This window comes from Dichotomopilus funicola, assembly GCF_033296635.1.
Source record: "Dichotomopilus funicola strain CBS 141.50 unplaced genomic scaffold C8A04scaffold_16, whole genome shotgun sequence".
Taxonomy (NCBI): domain Eukaryota; kingdom Fungi; phylum Ascomycota; class Sordariomycetes; order Sordariales; family Chaetomiaceae; genus Dichotomopilus; species Dichotomopilus funicola.
The window spans coordinates 355,089-374,150 of NW_026944037.1; the positions used below are offsets into that span (position 1 = coordinate 355,089).

At 57.1% G+C, this 19,062-nt stretch overlaps 5 protein-coding genes across 5 annotated transcripts; 4 read left to right on the plus strand and 1 right to left on the minus strand.

Annotated features, from left to right (window-relative positions):
* Positions 1-772: 772 nt before the first annotated feature.
* On the plus strand, positions 773-2,387 carry C8A04DRAFT_10750 (uncharacterized protein; the record flags this gene model as incomplete). The annotated part of the gene is made up of 3 exons (XM_062776701.1): positions 773-1,303; positions 1,368-2,259; positions 2,317-2,387. The coding sequence occupies 3 exons, from the start codon at positions 773-775 to the stop codon at positions 2,385-2,387; spliced, it is 1,494 nt and encodes a 497-aa protein (XP_062638771.1).
* Positions 2,388-3,168: 781 nt separating this feature from the next.
* C8A04DRAFT_26910 (uncharacterized protein) lies at positions 3,169-4,523 on the plus strand (the record flags this gene model as incomplete). Its single annotated transcript, XM_062780092.1, has 8 exons — positions 3,169-3,206; positions 3,288-3,363; positions 3,454-3,886; positions 3,947-3,979; positions 4,033-4,064; positions 4,123-4,196; positions 4,289-4,359; positions 4,423-4,523. The coding sequence occupies 8 exons, from the start codon at positions 3,169-3,171 to the stop codon at positions 4,521-4,523; spliced, it is 858 nt and encodes a 285-aa protein (XP_062638772.1).
* Positions 4,524-6,989: 2,466 nt separating this feature from the next.
* Positions 6,990-12,041, minus strand: C8A04DRAFT_26911 (uncharacterized protein; the record flags this gene model as incomplete). The annotated part of the gene is made up of 6 exons (XM_062780093.1): positions 6,990-7,276; positions 7,381-7,471; positions 7,538-7,897; positions 7,925-10,368; positions 10,465-10,864; positions 12,000-12,041. 6 exons carry the CDS (start codon positions 12,039-12,041, stop codon positions 6,990-6,992), a joined length of 3,624 nt encoding a protein of 1,207 aa, XP_062638773.1.
* A 299-nt stretch (positions 12,042-12,340) lies between these two features.
* C8A04DRAFT_10677 (sulfate adenylyltransferase) lies at positions 12,341-14,513 on the plus strand (the record flags this gene model as incomplete). Its single annotated transcript, XM_062776675.1, has 5 exons — positions 12,341-12,509; positions 12,654-12,681; positions 12,750-12,932; positions 13,110-13,255; positions 13,318-14,513. The coding sequence occupies 5 exons, from the start codon at positions 12,341-12,343 to the stop codon at positions 14,511-14,513; spliced, it is 1,722 nt and encodes a 573-aa protein (XP_062638774.1).
* Positions 14,514-15,871: 1,358 nt separating this feature from the next.
* On the plus strand, positions 15,872-18,847 carry C8A04DRAFT_26913 (uncharacterized protein; the record flags this gene model as incomplete). Its single annotated transcript, XM_062780094.1, has 1 exon — positions 15,872-18,847. The coding sequence occupies one exon, from the start codon at positions 15,872-15,874 to the stop codon at positions 18,845-18,847; it is 2,976 nt and encodes a 991-aa protein (XP_062638775.1).
* Between the last annotated feature and the right edge of the window lie 215 nt (positions 18,848-19,062).

Sequence of the window (19,062 nt, forward strand, 5' to 3'; positions counted from 1 at the left end):
TGCCCGCGATGAGACCTGCGTGACGAGGGTCGCAAACTTCAGAAGGGTTGGGGTTAGGGTTAACTTGTTGCGGGATGTGAGGTTGTTTTGAAATTGAAAAATGGTCGCGCCGCCCACAACCCAGGTTTCCGGGTGGGCCCACCTAAGAGTCACGTGAGAGCTCAATGAGAACAAATTTCTGTGTTTCTGTGAGCGTGTGAATATGAAGCTCTTCTCACCTGCACCACCCTTAAGGGACCTTGGGAAGTGATCCAGGAAGCGATACCTGCCTCTCACAAAGATAGTGGGATTAGGCCTCAGATTCCATGATTTTTTTAGGAATTTCTTCATACAATACGCAGATGTAGGCCGTGTGCTGTTGTGGCGAACCGTCATCACTCGCGGCTGGAGATCGAGCTGTGGCGGTGCCTTGAAACGCGCTTATCCTTTCTTGTGCATCACGCCAAGCCGCTTCCCCAGAACCCCCTGCCAGGGGTGTGCGCTGGATGCATTGGGCAAATCATCGAAATAACTTTCTCCCATTCTCCTTTAGGAATCTTCTCACAGGACGCGGCCAACTTTCAATTCTGACTTTCCTTAGGCGGTTTTGCCCTTCCGGGTATTTTCGCATTATTTAATACATTCTGACTTAGTCCCCGACATCATACTCGGTTTGGTGGCTCTGGGCAATTGTTTTCCTACAGTACCAGCCTGATCGAAACTAGGCTGCATCTGCAAGCTACTCTTTGACCCCTAATCGAGTCTCGTCTCCAAAGGGAGGAAACAAGCGACGATGAAGCTACGAAATTGGAATTCGCCATTGCTTCTTCTCCTCCTCCCGTCTCTCGCCTTAGCTATCGCGCCTCCCCACCCGCAATCGGACCAAGACTCGGTCGCGACCACGGACGGTGCGTCGTTCAGACGATACGGCACCAAAGATGCGCCGGTCGATGGCAACGACGGCAAGCCGCATGCCGGGCCGTTTGTCGAGCTCGACGGCAGCACCGATTCGGCGGGCAACCTTCCGGCGCTGAAAGATCGCCCAGAAGACCCGTTGGTTGTCGACGGGAAGCGGATACCCGAAAGCCATGACGGCGTGATGGACGACAAGTATCGGTCGGGACCAAAGGGAACCACGGGCACCGAGGGGGGCGTCAGCGAGAGGGAGAAGGATAGAAAGATGAGGGAACAACAGACGGGAGAGAAGGTCGAGAACAAGCCGCCAACTCCCAAGGAGCCGCCCCCGCTGTCCGATTTGGACCAGGAGCGCATTCGTTCTGCCAATGAAGCCGCATCTGGCGACAGAGATGGCTCTGGTCTTGGGGTAAGGTCTTACGACGCAGCATATCACTTTTAAGGTCACCACTAACTGAATTTGTGCTTCAAAGAAACCCGCCGATCTTCCAGACAAGACCCACGACCAATCGCTCCCGCTCCCCGATTCCGCGGCCAATATCAACCACCTGGATGTGTCCACCGGCACCGGACCCGGGAAATACGCGACCTCTGAGGAGGAAGGCAACGAGGGCCTCATCCAACCGCTGCACTCGTTCATGCTCTCCTTCACGATGATCATCTTCTCCGAAATCGGCGACAAGACCTTCCTGGTCGCGGCGCTCATGGCCATGAAGCACGACCGCATCGTGGTGTTCACCGCTGCGTTGAGCGCGCTGATGGCCATGACCGTTCTCTCCGCCGTGCTGGGCCACGCCGTGCCAACCCTGATCCCCAAGCGCCTGACAACGTTCATGGCCGCGCTCCTATTCTTCGTCTTTGGCGCCCGCCTGCTCCGCGAAGGGCTCGCCATGAGCCCGGACGAGGGTGTTTCCGCGGAAATGCAAGAGGTGGAGATGGAGTTGGAGGAGAAGGAGAACCTAGCCCGTCAGGGTGGGCAAGGGGCCAACGTGTCGCCGTACGCCCTGGAAATGGGTCTCGGCAACCGCAAGCCCCGGTCCAAATCCCGGTTTCCCGTTCCGGCGCGAAGCCCGTCCAGCTCGCCGGAGGGACGCAGCCCGTCGCCCCGCCCCAGCGGCCTGGTCGGCTTCTTGTCGGGGCTCAACAATCTTGTTTCGCTACTTCTCAGCCCAGCTTGGGTCCAGACCTTTGTTATGACGTTCTTGGGAGAATGGGGTGACCGCAGCCAGATTGCCACCATTGCTATGGCAGCTGGTCAGGACTACTGGTGGGTGACTCTAGGTGCGGTCCTGGGGCACGCCTGCTGTACCGGGGTTGCTGTTATTGGAGGGAGAGCCATTGCGGGTAGGGTGAGCCTTAAAGTTGGTACGTTAACCTCCCTAGCCCCTGTGTTGATTTTGAGTACATGCTAACACGCCCTAGTCACTGTCGGTGGAGCTGTTGCGTTTCTCGTTTTTGCTTTTATCTACTTATTCGAAGCCTGGTATTCGTAGGCTCGAACTTTTGGACGGCTCAAACGGCTTGACGAAGTGGTTGGCTGCGCCAGCTGCCGATTTACACCCACGATATCTACGCTTCCTCTCTCACAACTTGTAATTCTGCGTGTACACGCTTCATGAGGATTTTTTTTTTTCAACTTTTGCTGAGGGGTGTCTTTGTTCTTCACGGAGAAGTGGTCTCAGGAGTAGAAAATGTTTTGGGTTCAGCCAACGTGTGTATACGATGCTAGACGAGAGACGTCACTGCGGAACAGTCTTGGGGTCGGGAGTTATTGCAGAATGGGCTATGGGTGGTGGCGCTACGTTGATGCATGCTGGGCATAGAATGCGGATGGGGGTTTGGCTGGCAATATTTCTTGTAAAGAAATGTTTGTAATATGATGCGGAGCAAGCGTATATACTAGGCGACAAGGAGTTCGGTTTGAGCTGTATCTTGTACTGATGTTTCATTAACTGCCGTGCCTGCAGCTACCAATGAGTGTTTCTAGTTTCTTCGGTTGTTGTTTTGGCCGTGTTCGCTAATCTGTTTAGCGTCACATGTTGCTCGTGATCCTTGCAGCTCGCCAAAACCAATGACGACATACATCAAAACGTCCACATTCTGTCGCATTGACGTACCTCACTCGACAACAATTAAACATCAGACAACCACCATTTGAAAGAAAACAACAACACAACTACTCGAACTTCAAGAAAGGACCCCGTCTGTAAAGCATCAATCCCCCCGAACTGACGAAACACCATAACCGGACAGAAGCCCGTCACCAACTTGAAAATGGCGAGTGGCATTGCCGACAGGGCCCAGGGGGTTGCGTACGTCGTTCCAATCCAATTCACCCAAGAAAGGACAGAGCCAAAGAGTTAAATTCGAATATCTGACACGTTCCGCCACAGCAAAGAGGATTACGAGAAAGCCAAGCTCCTCCTCAACGATGCCGCGCGGAGCGGATCTTACATGTACCCCATCAAGGTGAGTCGTCTGTCTGTCGCTCGTCAACGTAACATGTGCTACAACATAACCTGGTTTGAGGTCCAACTAACATTACGTGTTCCGCGTCAGGGCATATTCTACTTCTTCGCCCACCCGGAGCTATGGAAACCCCTCCGATCGCGCATCATCCCCTACTTCTCCCTCTACTCCAGCGTTCTGGGCTCCATGTTCTTCTTCACCTACCTCCCACAACTCGCCTTGATGGCCTTTGTCAACGGTCCCCTGGCCGTGTTCACTACGGCTCTCTTGATCCTGAACGAGAGCTCGACCATCACGGGGATTGTATCGCGGAACTATCTGCTGCAGGATGCGATCTTGGACACGTTTGATGGGACGCTGGTGGCGAGGAATAAGAGCCAGGTTGTGGCGGAGGGGAGGGAAGTGAAGAGGAGTGGGGATGCGATTCAGAGGTTGGGGAAGGCGTTGAAGAAGCCGTTTGGAAGGTTTAGTGTGAATGAGTTGATTCGTTATGTGATTTACCTGCCGCTTAACTTTATTCCGGGTATGGGCCCCAGTGCGCGGACTTGGATTTATGAGGGAACGGAAGGCTAACGTTGGGCAGTTGTGGGGACTGTGGTGTTTATCTTGTTGCGAGGTGAGAAAGTTGAGGGTCAAATATGGCGATATTGTGAGGCTAACACCGGACAGGACGATCCCGTGGCGAGTCGGTGCATGATCGGGTGAGCCAACCTGGTGTTTGTGCGATTTGTTACCTTGCGGCTTACTCAGTGCTATTAGTACTTCCAGTTGAAAGGTTGGCCCTCGGCCAGGAGGTCAAAGTGGCTCAAAGAGCATAGGGGGCCTTATACTGCGTAAGTATCTGTTTATCTTCCCAGGTCTGAGGAGAATGGCCAACTCTGTCACACCTCACTTAGCGAGTACTAACCTCGGTTGTCCACCGTAGATTTGGCACCGTCGCCACTCTACTCGAGCTGATCCCCGTTGCTTCAGTCTTCTTTTCCTTCACTAACACAGGTAAGCCGCTACTTTCATACCTTAACTCCAATTTCAACGCGACACGTTACTAACCGATAACAGTCGGAGCTGCTCTCTGGGCCGCCGACATTGAAGCGAAGGAAAGCAAAATGGCCGACAGCACAGCACCGGAACTACGGGAGGCAGCTAAGAAGGCTGAGTAAGAGAGAACAAAAAGCAAAGAAGGCGTCCAATATGTGACCAATTTGCCTAGCAGGCCAGCTGACTGGTTAACTGGTTGAATGGCTGGCCGGGATATCCCTCGGTCACTACGCAGGATCGTGGTTGCAGCGGAACGCATCTCTGTGCGATCTCAGCTTTTGGTGGTATGTGGTATAAGGGTGCGCCAGAGGACAGCATCGGCGATGACAGCAGGTAGTCGAGGACACCCGCCGTTTTGACAGCGAGTTGGGAGTATTTGTGTTCCGTCATCGGGAGACCGAGGATGAGTCCTCGGTGGGTGCATTGCGCGTCGATTTTTTGCGCGTTAAGGGAACGTCCGCGGTTCCGAGGATTGGTGTAATGTTGATGGCGGTAAATAGTAGTGAGGGAATATTAAGGGATAACTTTCATCCATCTTTCAACCATGACCCAATATTTCCATTCCAACCCTTTACTTCGTTCCGAGCAAGCTGGATCAAACCCCTGAGACACCCCGCACTGCTCTCGGCACATGTTTTCCTCAGCGACGCACAATGTCTCTGCCAGGGAACTGACATCTCATACACGTGTTGTTGATAGCATTCTAGGCGTGTTGGCTGCGTTAAGCGTGTCTTAGACTCCGCCGGGCGAGAACTCTTGTGTCGAGCTACCAAAGCTCAACCCCCGTTTCAACCTCACTGCTTTCTCTCCCTCTATCTCTAACTACATAATTGAGACGAGACAGGGCCGTCAACGCCACCGAATCTAGGGGGCAAGTTTCTTTTCCTTTAATTTAGGCCTACCCAGCTGGCACTGCCACAAAGACCATTCCGTCTCAAAAAAGCCCCCTTCGGTCCATTCCTCTGAATGACAGGCCTGTTGCTTGTACGAGGCAAGTACAACATGCGGAACATGAAGGTAGTAAGCCCTCGGTCCGATCATACCGTGGGCCTGGACATTAATGTTTGTGATAATCATCAGTCAAAATACCATGCCTGGTTGGGCTAACTCTGTTGTGTCCGTGGGATTGTCCATAGGATGATCCGTCGAGGGGACGTATCCCCTTTGCCCCCGGCAAAACCGGCCGAGCACGACACGTGTATCACGTAGATAAATGCAGGAACAGGAGCAAAATATTTGGTCATCGGCTACCTGCATGACGGCATCTTGGTGTCTGTATAACGTCTCGTGTTACGTACGGATCTTTGGACTTGCAGTGGTTGATTGAGTAATGGATATGTGAGGGAGTGGTTCAAAGTCTCTCAGAAATTGTTTCTAAATTCTTGGATAGTTGACGGGGGTTTATGGGATGAGTTGTTTTTTCTTTCTTTCTTCTCTCGTTTTTGTGCCTGGTGATAACTTGGTCTTCGAGTTCTTCACGGAGGAAACTACCATGTTCGGAAGAAGCCATCCTGTTCCGCAGTTACGTGGCCTGGTTATGGTTATCTCCGGGGGTTTGTGGATGTGTGTACGATCCCGCTGACGGTACCAGGGGTTAGGTAAACAAAGGCACCGGGACGAGTTTGAGTGATGGAATGGAAGAGGGGAAAAGGCTAATGCAGGCCGCGACAGCTTTTAGGAGAGACAAGACTGTATAAGAACTTACTCATCTCAATACCAGGATGACCTGGGATCAAATACCGAAGCAAAGCGATGTTTTAATGTATGAACAACAAGGCAGACAGGGCAACGGGAGAAAGCCAGCCGTTGATATGCCCCGTGTCTCAACGGTCGCTTGTACGCCTTTCGGATCAAGATTTACCGTGCATTTGCTCGGGTTAAGCAGACACGGAGGTCACAGGGGGTCACCAACGGCGGATCTTTGCGGTTGTCCTGTTGTGCGTCAGATCAAGAATTTGACTGACAAGTTAGTTTTGACTCTCCCCGCAGCCCCTGAATCCTGTCATGGGTTGGGAAATGGTCGATTTGTTAACCAAAGACCCCTGTTTAGATATTGACCAAAACAAGGCAACGGACTTTTGTTCATGCTCCTAGTGTAACTAGAGATATTACCTATCATTCGCAATGGAAGGAAACAACAGGGGATGAGTTTGTGTATCGGAGCGGATCTTTCGAGTCACCCGCAGTGTACTCAATATCACCGAAAATGCACTTTCGAAGGGGCGGACAGAAGGTGGGCTCACAGCCTCCCTATAACATCCGGCCGTCCTCGAGCGGTCTTCGTAGGACTCTATGCTGTGTTGTTTTAACCAACTCCCGCAGGAACAGGAGGTCTGCCCTTCGCCCGGCCAGTAAGTCGGCAACCGACCTGGATATCACTCATTTGTTGTTCTTGATTACACTTTGCTTCTGTTGTATTATTTTCTCCTACGACATCGCAAGGGGCGTATTTATTTCACCTGCTTCCCTTTACTCACTGAGACCCTACTTTCCCTTACTCGCGAGGACGATCTCAAGATGAGATACTCGGTCCTCAACAGCATCACCTCGGCAGCGGCCTTGCTGGCTTGCGCGCCGGGCACGCTGGCTTACCACAACCGAGTGTGGGCGGGCTTCCGACAGTCTTTGGGGAAGCCGATCCCCAGCTCGGGGGATGGAAGCCGGGTGCAATACCAGAACATTGAGCCTAGAAAACACGAGGATGATGATCCGCCGTATGGGTACCATCCGCCGCCTTTGACGGACTCTACTTCTTCTTCGTCCTCGTCTTCGTCGACTTCAGCGTCTTCATCTGCGTCGTCTGCATCGTCTTCGGTTGTCCCGTCGTCGTCGGCTTCTGCGTCTTCTACAGCTTCCTCCGCTTCTTCGTCAAGTTCTACTTGGGATGGTAAGTTAAGCCCCTATTTTAAAGTCTTAAGCTTTCGCTCACAGAAAATTCAGGATACGGCCCTCCCCCGAGTTTAAGTTCTTCTGATTCACCCTCATCATCATCATCATCATCATCGGAATCGTCATCTGTACAGACCTCAGCAGATGCTATCACGTCGTCGTCATCGTCGTCCTCAGCCGGCTATGGCACCGTGCCAACACAAGCGCCCGAGACTACTACGGAGAGCGGGGGTTACTCGTGGCCTACGAACTCGGCTTCGCAGAGTTCGTCGTCAGTTTCGGGATCCTCGTCGTCACCAGGTTCGGCGTCTTCCTCGGGGTCCTCCTCGGGCTCGTCATCAGGGGCTTCAGCGACTTCAGGGTCCTCCTCGGGATCTTCATCGGGGTCTTCCTCGGAGACCGCCACATCTGGTGTCAGCACGTCTGGAAGCGCAACTGGCAGTTCAACTGGTAGCTCGGTTGGGAGCTCAACCGGAAGCTCAACCGGAGGCTCAACTGGCAGCACAACGGGGAGCGCCACTGGGAGTACCACTGGAAGCGCGTCTGGAAGTACTTCTTCCGCGGGCACCTCTTCCGTGGGCACGTCCTCCGCAAGCACAAGCTCAGGCTACGGGACCACAACCAGTGGGGTTACACCACCGGCGTCCACAACATCGGGAGCGTCTTCCAGCAGTGGTACGACAAGTATCGGCTCAGTCCCACCTGGCTCAAGCTCGTCCGGCTCGTCAGGTTCAAGTTCGGCCTCCAGTTCCGGTTCATCCGGCTCAAGTACGTCGGGATCAAGCTCGTCTGGATCAAGCTCGTCTGGATCAAGTTCGTCGTTCGGCTCAGTCCCACCCAGCTCCCAGCCATCCTCTCCCTCTCCGGTCCCAACGTCCACAGGTTTCCCCGGATCATCATCCTCGGCCGGAACAATACGCACCAGCGTTTCAGGAGCCCCGCATCCCAGCAGCAACACCTCAACCACACCCCCCGTATGGGAAACCTCCAGCGTCGACGCCATCATCGGCACGCCCACCACACGACTCATCGTCAACGGCACCGTGACTGTCACCAGCGTGTACAACATCACCCGGACGATCCACTCGACCACGTCGTGGCTGGTCACGCCGACTCGGAGTGATACTCTGCCGTCGACCACACCGGTGCCCGCCCCCGGTTCATCGGCTTCTGTGCCTTTCCCGGTGAGTAATACTACCGTTCTGGGATCCAGCTCAAGTTTCAGTTCGGCAACACCCCCTGGGACCGGGACTAGAACGGGGACTGGGACCGGTACCATCGGCTGGTCTACACCAGGTTCAGCCCCCGGTACCATCAGCGGCACCGGCTTCTCGTCCACACCCACCGGATCCAGCTCCGTGCCCTTCCCGTTGTCCAACTCAACCGGGATATCCCAAGGCACGGGGACAGGCTTCGGCACAGGCACAGGCACAGGCACAAGCCCCAAAGGCACGTCACCATTTAGTATTAGCACAGGCACCGCCACGCCCTCCGCGCCCTTCCCCATCAGCAACTCATCCATCCCCGCCGGTCCTACCGGCACAGGATTACACGGCACCGGCACCGGCGTGGGAGGGACAGGCCCGGCCAGTTCCATTGTATCCCGAACCAGCCAGCCGCCCTTCCCCTGGAGCAACTCCAGCGCTACCGCTGGGCCAACGGGAACCGGCACGGGAATCTCAGGTGCGCCGCGTCCGTCGTCGGGGACGGGGATCTCCACCACCAGAAACCCCAGTTCACCGCCGTATCCGTTTCCCAACGCCACGAGCTCCGCGGTGGGGACAGGAACTGGCTTCGGGACCGGGACGGGTGTTGGGACCATCTCGTCTATTCCCCTGAGCACAGGTGGAAGCAGCTCGTCGCCGCCGTTCCCCTTCACCAACAGAACATCTACCGTTGGACCAACCGGAACCGGGACAGGTGGTACGCTAACCTGGGGAACTGGCACCGGCACCGCGCCTACCATTAGCCCAACCAGGAGCGTCCCCTTCCCTTTGTCAAATTCGAGTACCGCTGCGTCAGGGCCAACTGGGACTGGGACTGGGACTGGAACCGGAAGTGGCGGGACCTCGGTCGCGTTCACCCCGTGGCCGAGTTCGAGTTCAAGCAGCACGGGATCGGTACCGTTCCCGCTTCCTAACTCGACTTTTGCGAGTGGTGGGCCCACGGGGACTGGAGTGCTTGGGACGGCGCCTCTTGGGACGGGGACGATTACGAGAACAGGTTCCACTTCGGGGTCAACGTCGGGATCAGCGCCGGGCACCAGTTCCGGCATCAGCATTCCCGAGTCTGGAAGCCTAACCTCTTCGGCTCCATTCCCTACCGGAAATGCCACGGCGACGGTGACGGTGACGGGGACGGGTGGTGGTGCGTCTGGTACCGGGGGGTGGTCGACGAGTTCCGTGGATGCGACTACCGCGCCATCTGTGACGTCTCCCGGGAGCAGTACCAGTACCAGTGGCGGTGGCAGCAGTACCACCACCAGCGGGAGCGGCGGCGGCGGCGGCGGCGGCGGCGGGTCGACGTCCACCACCTGCACCGACGAAACCTCCTCCTCGGCTCCCACTCCATCCCAAACCACCTCGTCTGCCCAAACCGGCAGCAGCAGCGCCTCCACCTCCGCCAGTGCACTCCCGGATACTACTTGTACCGATGAGATCCCGGGGAGCACAAGCACGCCAGCGCCAGAGACGACGACGGCGGCGGGAACATCGATAGATGGGACAACGACGACCTGTGATGAGGAGACCTCTACCGCACCGGCGGCGACGTCTTCAGCTGCCTCATCAGCCTCGTCTTCGGCAGAGTCGTCCTCAGCAGCCTCATCCTCAACAACCTGCGACGAGTCAGAGAGCAGTACATCAGCACCGGCCACGCCAACCCAGTCGACCGTGTCATCGTCATCATCCTCGGCAGCAGCACCACCATCCTCCGAGTCGACGACATGTACTGACGAGACGACGGGGGCGGGAACGGCGACGTCGACTTTGTCTGTGACCCTCACCGGTGAGGAGACGACGTTGCGGACGGTCACTATATCTGCGTCGTCGTCTTGGTCGTCCTCGTCTTCGTCGGAGTCTGGTTTCAGTAGTGAGCTGGGTAGCAGTAGTAGTGGGGGTATGTCCTTTCTTTTCTCGCCTCACTTCATTCCAACCCGGCCTTGACATTTCCAACAAACATCGCTGACGAAACCCACAGGAGTCTCAAAACCACCACATATCTCCGTCCCAATCTCCGTCTCCACCAAAGCCTCCTCACTCTCCTTCACCCCAACCCCCTCATCCCCCATTCCCACACCTTCCGCCCCTTCTTCGTCTCCGTCTCCCTCCCCGTCTCCGTCTTCCCCAGCCCCTTCACCTCCCTCTCCTTCACCTCCCGCTCCTTCATCCCCATCCAGCACGTCCGCCACTCCCCAGTCGACCGCCAACCCGATCGACTCGGGCGAGGGCACACTAGATCCCTGGCATACCGGCGGTGACGGCCAGCCGAACGCTGAAGGGGAGAAGAGTGAGAAAGGGAATGGGAAATTGACGGTGTTGAGGCGGTTGTTGTTTGGAGTGTAGGATAAGTTGAGCTGTAGGATATGAGTTGGTAGTGACGAAGGAAGTTGGGTCCGATTTGTAGTAACAGAGGCTGAGGGTGTTTTTGTTGTTTCTCCTCTCTTTTGCCAGGCTACATGGGTTAAAGGTGAGGTGAACATACAAGGAATCTTGGTTGGGTTTCGGATTCCCTCGTTTACGGTGTATTTGTACGGATACTCGGCTTTACTTGGCGGTACTAAATTGACTTGGAGGACCTCTTGTTGCGCAGGTCGCTTGGACCTTGTTTACTTTGTGGTAGAATATTGTGACAGACTTGAGCGAGCAGTTTGTTGTTGTTGTTAAATCGAGACTCGCTTGTTGAATTCAGGGGAAGATATACCCTAACCCTAGACGACTGACAGTACGACACAGGACGCATCCGTACTTTTCTAGAAATCGGTCAAGTTGATATATCAGGCAACCTACAGCTTCAGCGATGGATGTAAGACAACCCTTTGTGCTTCCAAAGGAGTATCGATGGTGTTGCCTTTTACCGAATACAATGTGACGAGAATCTAAGGTTGCCAGTTGCCGTTGGTTTCCGTGTTTCTTGAGCGTGCTCGAGGTGTGCAAAGATTCACCATGACAAAGCATGGAAAGAAGAGTGGACCTAGTGGTCCGTGCCGAGCACGTCATCGGAGCTAAAAGATTCGAGAACAGGGCCAAGTCTCAGGTTTTCGCCTCGTCTGTGCTTGCCGCAGGAATCTGCGGGAAAAGGGAAAAAATGCCAGGGTCCATCCCGAGTTCACCGAGCCGATGATGCCATGCCGACAGCCGTCTTTCACCGCAATACGTAGGATTTCCCTTCGAAACCTCACGCCTTGAAATAAACTCACACCGACGGTTCTGCTACATCTGAGCTGCTGCATTCGAGGTCGAGCGCTTGCTTGCCGATAGAAATACCGGAGACGAAGCCCAGGTGATGGACATCCAGTGTTTCCTCCTTTTCTCTCTGATCCCATTTTAGTCCATCTAAGTGAAGCAACCGGCAAAACGGGATAACGTTGGTACTATAATACCTCAGGATTTCGATTTCCAACCGCCGATGCCCCGCCTTGCCCGCCAGAACGTGCCATGCAACGTGCCCTGTCCACCGTATGTATTACGAATCGCGCATCTCACACATACAGCGGGGCCAAAGACGGGTGTCCCCTTCGGGGCAGCGGGCATCTCCATACTCCAGTATTACAGGATGAACGCCGTTACCGGGGGACTCTGCAAGAAACGGAGGTCCCGGACCGCTGGGGTACCCGCGGAGACGGCACCACGGCAAATCTGCCCTGGATAGATACCTGGCCTTGCCTGCTTTTGTGATCCTTTTCTTTTTTTTTCTCGATGTTTTTGTCATCCTTCTTTTCTCTCTTCGTCCCTTGATCTCGCTGTGTCCAGTGCGTGAATTCGACACTACGCCTTCTCGTCTGATACCCTCGGCTGTCCACTCACCTTAGGTACTTACAACAGTACTTAAAATGGCCAACTCCCCCCACGGCGGTGTCCTCAAGGACCTGATCGCACGAGATCTCCCTCGCCATGCTGAGCTCTCTGCCGAAGCCGAGAAGCTTCCCGCACTGCTCCTGAGCGAGCGCCAGCTGTGCGATCTCGAATTGATCATCAATGGCGGGTTTTCGCCGCTGGAAGGTGTGTCTAGCCTCTCTGTTGCGCGACTACAATAGCGATGGTGGGATGGTGGGGCTTGCATGACCCCGCCATGTCGCTGTCGCTCTCTTGTTGTCGAGTTGCCCTCGTTGAGTCTAAATAGAGACTAACAATGCTCAAATGCAGGTTTCATGACCGAGAAGGACTACAATGGGTATGCACCGACAAAAAGACAAGAAATTGGCCCCTGCGGATATGATCAGACACTGACAGTGACGGCAGCGTCGTCAAGGAGAACCGCCTCGCAGACGGCGCGCTCTTCAGCATGCCCATCACGCTCGACGTCGACCAAAACACCGTCAAAGAGCTCGCCATCCAGCCCGGTGCCAGAATCACGCTGCGCGATTTCCGGGACGACCGCAACTTGGCCATCCTCACCGTCGAGGATGTTTACCAGCCCGACAAGTAAGCTCCGTTTCAAGAACCTCTGTCCAAGAATCCCGTCCAAGAGCCCAAGAGCCCAAGAGCCCAAGAATCCGCCAAGGGTTGCGTCATTGTGTGGCAGAATGGCTCAGAGACAAATAGTGCAACTAATAGTGCAAACTTGGCGAGGAATTGTGACTGACCTGGAGACTTGAACAGGGCTTTGGAAGCGAAGGAAGTCTTTGGAGGCGATGAGGAGCACCCGGCTGTGCGGTACCTCTTCAACACCGCCAAGGAGCTCTACGTCGGCGGCAAGCTCGAGGCCATCAACCGGCTGCAGCACTATGACTTTGTCGAGCTGCGGTGTACGTCCCTTACCCCCCCTTCCCCTCGGCTTCGTTTAAGCTAGCCAAGCTAACACTCTCAGACACCCCCGCGGAGCTGCGCGCACACTTCGACAAGCTAGGCTGGTCCCGCGTCGTCGCCTTCCAAACCCGCAACCCGATGCACCGCGCCCACCGCGAGCTCACCGTCCGCGCGGCCCGCTCCCACCACGCCAACGTGCTCATCCACCCGGTCGTCGGCCTGACCAAGCCCGGCGACATCGACCACTTCACCCGCGTGCGCGTGTACAAGGCCCTGCTCCCGCGCTACCCCAACGGCATGGCCGTGCTCGGTCTGCTGCCCCTGGCCATGCGCATGGGCGGGCCCCGCGAGGCCATCTGGCACGCTATCATCCGCAAGAACCACGGTGCTACTCACTTCATCGTCGGTCGTGACCACGCCGGTCCCGGTAAGAACAGCAAGGGGGTTGATTTCTACGGGCCCTACGACGCTCAGTATGCCGTGGAAAAATACCGCGACGAGCTGGGCATTGAGGTGGTCCCCTTCCAGATGATGACCTACCTCCCCGACAGCGACGAGTACGCCCCTGTGGACCAGATCCCCCAGGGTGTCCGCACCCTCAACATCTCCGGCACGGAACTGCGCGCCCGCCTGCGCAGCGGCCGCGACATCCCGGAGTGGTTCTCCTACCCAGAGGTGGTCAAAGTGCTCCGCGAATCCCACCCGCCGCGGTCGCAACAAGGGTTCACAGTGTTCCTCACGGGGTACCAGAATAGCGGTAAAGACCAGATCGCGCGGGCGCTGCAGGTGACGCTGAACCAGCAGGGCGGGCGGTCGGTATCGATGCTGCTGGGTGAGACGGTGCGCAGCGAGCTGTCGTCGGAGCTGGGGTTCAGCCGCGAGGACCGCGACAAGAACATTGCGCGCATTGCGTTTGTGTCGTCGGAGCTGACGCGGTCGGGCGCGGCGGTGATCGCAGCGCCGATTGCCCCCTTTGAGCAGGCGCGCCAGCACGCCCGCGAGCTGGTGGAGAAGTACGGGGATTTCTACCTCGTGCATGTGGCTACGTCGCTGGCGTACTGCGAGCAGACGGACAAGCGCGGGACGTATGCGCGGGCGCGGGCCGGGGAGATCAAGGGCTTTACGGGGGTGGATGATCCGTATGAGGCGCCGTCGAAGCCGGATTTGGTGGTGGATGCGGAGACGCAGTCGGTGCGGTCGATTGTGCACCAGATTGTGTTGTTGTTGGAGAGCAAGGGGTTGCTGGATCGGTTTTAAGTCGTCACTGGTCAACTACATGGACGTGTAGAAGACGCTGATGGTGACGATATCATGGCATGGTAGCCCAGGACCTGTCCCGACCCGTCTGTGGGCAGGTCGACCGTGAGGCCAAAGAGTCACTCACGGCCGTTGGGTTTGGTGTTGAGGCCATTTTGAGGCCATTTTGACATCATTTTGAGAAGATTTTGAGACCAATAGATCTGTTTCGAGCGGCCTACTGCAAGCAGCCATGCAATAGATAGCATGGCGATAAGAAATAGCATGATAAGAGCCGAGTCAAGTCGAGTATTTCCCGAAATAGGAGTAAACAACTTTCTAGAAACCGTCGGTCCCGTCCCCCACTCCGTGAATCTTCGGGCAGCCAATTTGAAAATGACGAACCGCTGCCGTGTAGCCCGTCAACCCGTGTAGGTAGCGCTCATGGTTTCTATTCTCGGCTGGCGGCTGCATGACGGCCGGCGATTGGGCGGTTCGCCGGCATGCTGCGGGCAGCCCAGCGCGTAATTTGTAGCGGAAGCGGAAGTGGGATGTCGTATTGTGGGCGCCGGGCGGGCAGTGATGGATATGTCGCTACCCAATGGTTCGCAGCGGGAAACCCCTCATTGTGTCGGTGCACGACTTGTTGTCCCGTGCGAATATATACTGAGAGGTTGTTTGAGGATAAATTGGAGTTGCTATTGTTGAGATCTAGGTCGACTTAAAACACTTGACATGTTGTTCTTCAGGTCGTGGTTGAAGAATTCCCGGAACGGTTAACTGTCTGCTGTCTGCTGTCTCACTTTAGGGCCAAACCTTCCACGAGGCGGGCAGCTAGAGCGGCCAGTGAATGCCGAATTCAAGGCGTCGTGGGATGCGCACTGTGCCGATCCGCTGCTTGGCCCACTAATGGCTTGCGATAGCTTGCCGGGAAGCTGTAATACAGTGCGCGGACTGTGTGCGACGCAGCCGAGCACAGCAGGCTGCCCAATGATGATGGTCACCGCCCAATACCTCAAGCAGCGGTTCGGGAACTAGTTTAGGCACGAACAGCTCGATTCAAGCTCGCAACTCTCCTCATCGCCATATTCGAGAGAGCAGACATTCTAATCCATCAAATAACAACGTTGCGCAGCTCGAATATTCGAACGGGCAGACCACGAACGACGACACGGCCCTGGTTGGCCCTCACAAAGCGAGAAAAGTGACAAAAGTGACGAAGCTCCGAATCCGAACCAACAACTCATTCCCTTAGCCCCCTCGCCCCCCGCCAGCCCGCGCCGCAACCTCCCGTGCGTTGCAGTTGAAGTTGCAGTTGCACCGGTACCCGCATCCGCATTCCCCGTCCGGGTGGGTGCCACACCCTGACATGGTCCATCATGTCGCCCTCTAAAGATCGCGATGCCGCCGACGTCGTCGATGACCGCCCGCGCGAGAAACCACCGCACCGGTCGAAATCCGAGCGCAAGGACAGAGAGCGGGGCGAGAAAGACGTAGGCCGCGACCGAGAACGAGAACGAGAACCGCATCGAGATCGAGATAGAGAACGAGACCGAGAACGGGACCGAGGAGAGAAAGACGCAGGACGAGACCGCGAGAGGGACAAAGATCGAAGACGAGAGAACCGAGACCGCGACGACAGAGACAAGGACTCGCTGCTGTCATCCTCCCACCGCTACTACCACACCTCGTACCGGTCCTCCAAGTCCTCCCGACTGCGGCCAACCGACAGCGAGACGGGCTCTCGATCACACCGACGACACCGCACCAGAGACTCCATGGACGCCAAGGACGAGCGCGACGACAGGGCGGCCGCGAGCCGGTCCATGGTCGACCTGGTCCCCGAACTCTCGCGGGGCTTGGGCAGCGAGCGGGGCAGTCTGCCGTACCCTTCGTTTAGCAAGGCGCACAGCAAGGAAGCGCTGCACAGCAAGGAGGATTTGTCGTCTCCACGGCCCCCGCGGCAGTCGGATCCTCTGACGCCAGATACTACAGACCTGGGCGGGGGTGGGGGAAGCGAGATGAAGCGGTCCCGGTCGGTTGACTCGCCGCCTTCGAAGCGAAAGGCCTCAACAGCGCGGCGGGAAGGGCAAGGAAAGGATGGGCGACGGGGAGAACAGGAAGCACGGCAGGACGACCGGCCACCGTCTCCGCCCGAGACAGATTTGTCTGGACAGAGGAAGAGGCCGGAAACGCCAGTGTCGACAAAAGAAAAAGAGGCCGAGTTGCCCGACACGCGGCCGTCGTCGCGGGGCTCGTGGGTGTCGCGGTCGACGTCCAAGCACGAAAACAAGTCGCGTGTCTCCAAGGTGTCGAGCCAGGCGACCTTTGTTATGCGGCCCGCGCCGTCCGTCCGGGCTCCTCGGGGGGACGATTCCCATTCCCGGGTGCCATCTTCCGAAATCACGGACGCATCCACCGTCGAGCCTGGGTCTACTTCTACGGCACTCCCACGACGGAATGGATCCATCGTCCGGCCTTCGCCCATCGAGCCGGCTGACTTCTCGCCCGAGTCGGTCATGGACAACTCTCCCAGAACCCCCACCCACACTCCTGGATTCCCGCCGCCGCCGATGATGCCCGAGGAGAAGAACCACTACGCCACGTCCGACGTGCACCACTACTCGACCTCCGACGTCCCCACGCCCTCTGCCACGCCAGCCTTTGCTTCAGGGCCTCCTCCCCCTCCACCACCACCACCACCCCCACCGCCGGCTCTCAACCTCCAGGAAGTACCGCGGGTCGACTACCTCATGCAGAACGGCGGCCTGCCCCAGCCAGTGCCTAGGACGTTCTTGTCCGCGCTGCCACGGCAAAACGGGACCAGGCCATCGAACCCGCCGCTACAAGGCGCCGAGACGCTCTTTGCGCCTTTCTTTGGGCTTCTCAACCAGTACCAGACCGTTCTATCCGGCCACGGCTCTATCGCGGTAGCTACCGGCCACCGGACCGTGGCCCGCCGGCTCCTAGACCGCCTCGAGAATGTCTTTTCCCGTGATCTTTCCCCTGACGGCTGCCCGTGCATCATGTGCGAGCGTTCCGGTCTGCCGCACCGGGGACTTGGCTGGGGTGAAGTATTGGAACGGGTCAGTGGGAGAGTAGAACTACCCCTGTGGCCGCCGTTCGACTTCTCTCTGCTGAGCACCAAGGCGGTCGAGGATCTCGCCGACGTGCCCCCCCGACCGTCGTCCCCCGTCAAGATGGATCCCGATATCGCCGAAGAGTTCCGGGAACACTACCTGCGCCAGACGAAACGCGTGCGAGCCGCCGTCGACAAGTGGATGACCGGGTGCGAGAAGACAGCCGCACCACCGCCACAAGACGTCGACGACGAGACCCTCGCCTTTGCCATCCTCACCAACCTCGAGCAAGAAGACCGGCCCTTCTTCAACGCGCTGCTGGCCGGCGCCCGCGAACTGCAACCCGCCGTGCGGGCCCCGACCCCCGTCCGCCGGCCCCGAAACGATTTCGTCGTCAAATCGGGCCTGTCCCTCCAGCGGTTGTACCGCCTTCACCAAACCCCGCGCGACGCCGAGACCACAGTCTACCTCGTCAAGAACCCCGACTTCCACGACCTCCTCCACACCATCTCCGACATCAGCGCCTCCGAATGGGAAATCCTCACCTCCGGCCGCTTCGACGGCTTTCTCTGGTCGGGAGCCGAAGACGACGGCATCGCCCTCGGCGAAAGCGTCTCCCGCATGGCCACCCCCGCCAGCGGCATCTTCCCCCCACCCTCCCGCCTCATGTCCCCTCCCACCGGCCGACCCATGTCCCGCACCACCACCCCTTTCAACGGCGGCGCCTTCTCCCGCGGCCAAACCCCGGCCTCCTTTCTGAGTGGCGTTTCATCCGTCGCCAGTTCCAGTTTCCCCTCAGGACGAGGCGGAGCAGTAACCCACGACGAAGAAATCGAAGTCGCCACGCTAGCCGAACTCGAACGCGAAATCTTCAACGGCATGGAAGCCCTCGAAGATGCCTTTGAAAAACTCCACGACCGCGCCATGGCCGTGAGGGAACACCTCCGTCGTCGCGGCGCCGCACTCCAAATGAGTCTCCAACACCGTCGTGGCGGCGGGGTGGGGCCGGACGGTATGATGATGGGCGGTATTGGAACGGGCGGCCGCCGGATCGATGTCTTGCCGCTGTCTGGATCAAGCGGGACGTATGACCGGCCGTCGTGGGCGGATGAGGAGAGTGTTGATGGGGCGGATAGTGAGTGGGGCGGGGATGATGTCAGTGAGCTGGCGCCGGATGACTCGGCGAGTCAGGTTAGCAGTAATCGGTTGAGGAGGCCGAAGAGGAGGAGGGAACGGGCGACGCCGGCGCCTATTGAGGAGGAGGATGAGCAGTAGTCTACTATCTATGAGTATCTACGTGAGTATCTACGTGAGGACATCACAGGATATAGGAGGATAAGGAGAGGGTTATGGTGGACGGGAGGATGGCATAGGAGGATGGATGGGATGATGGAAGACGGGAAAGGATATGACGGCATGTGATATGAAGGGATGATGATATCTTATGTAGCGCAATCTGCAAGCGCAATCTGCAAGCGCAATCCGCAATC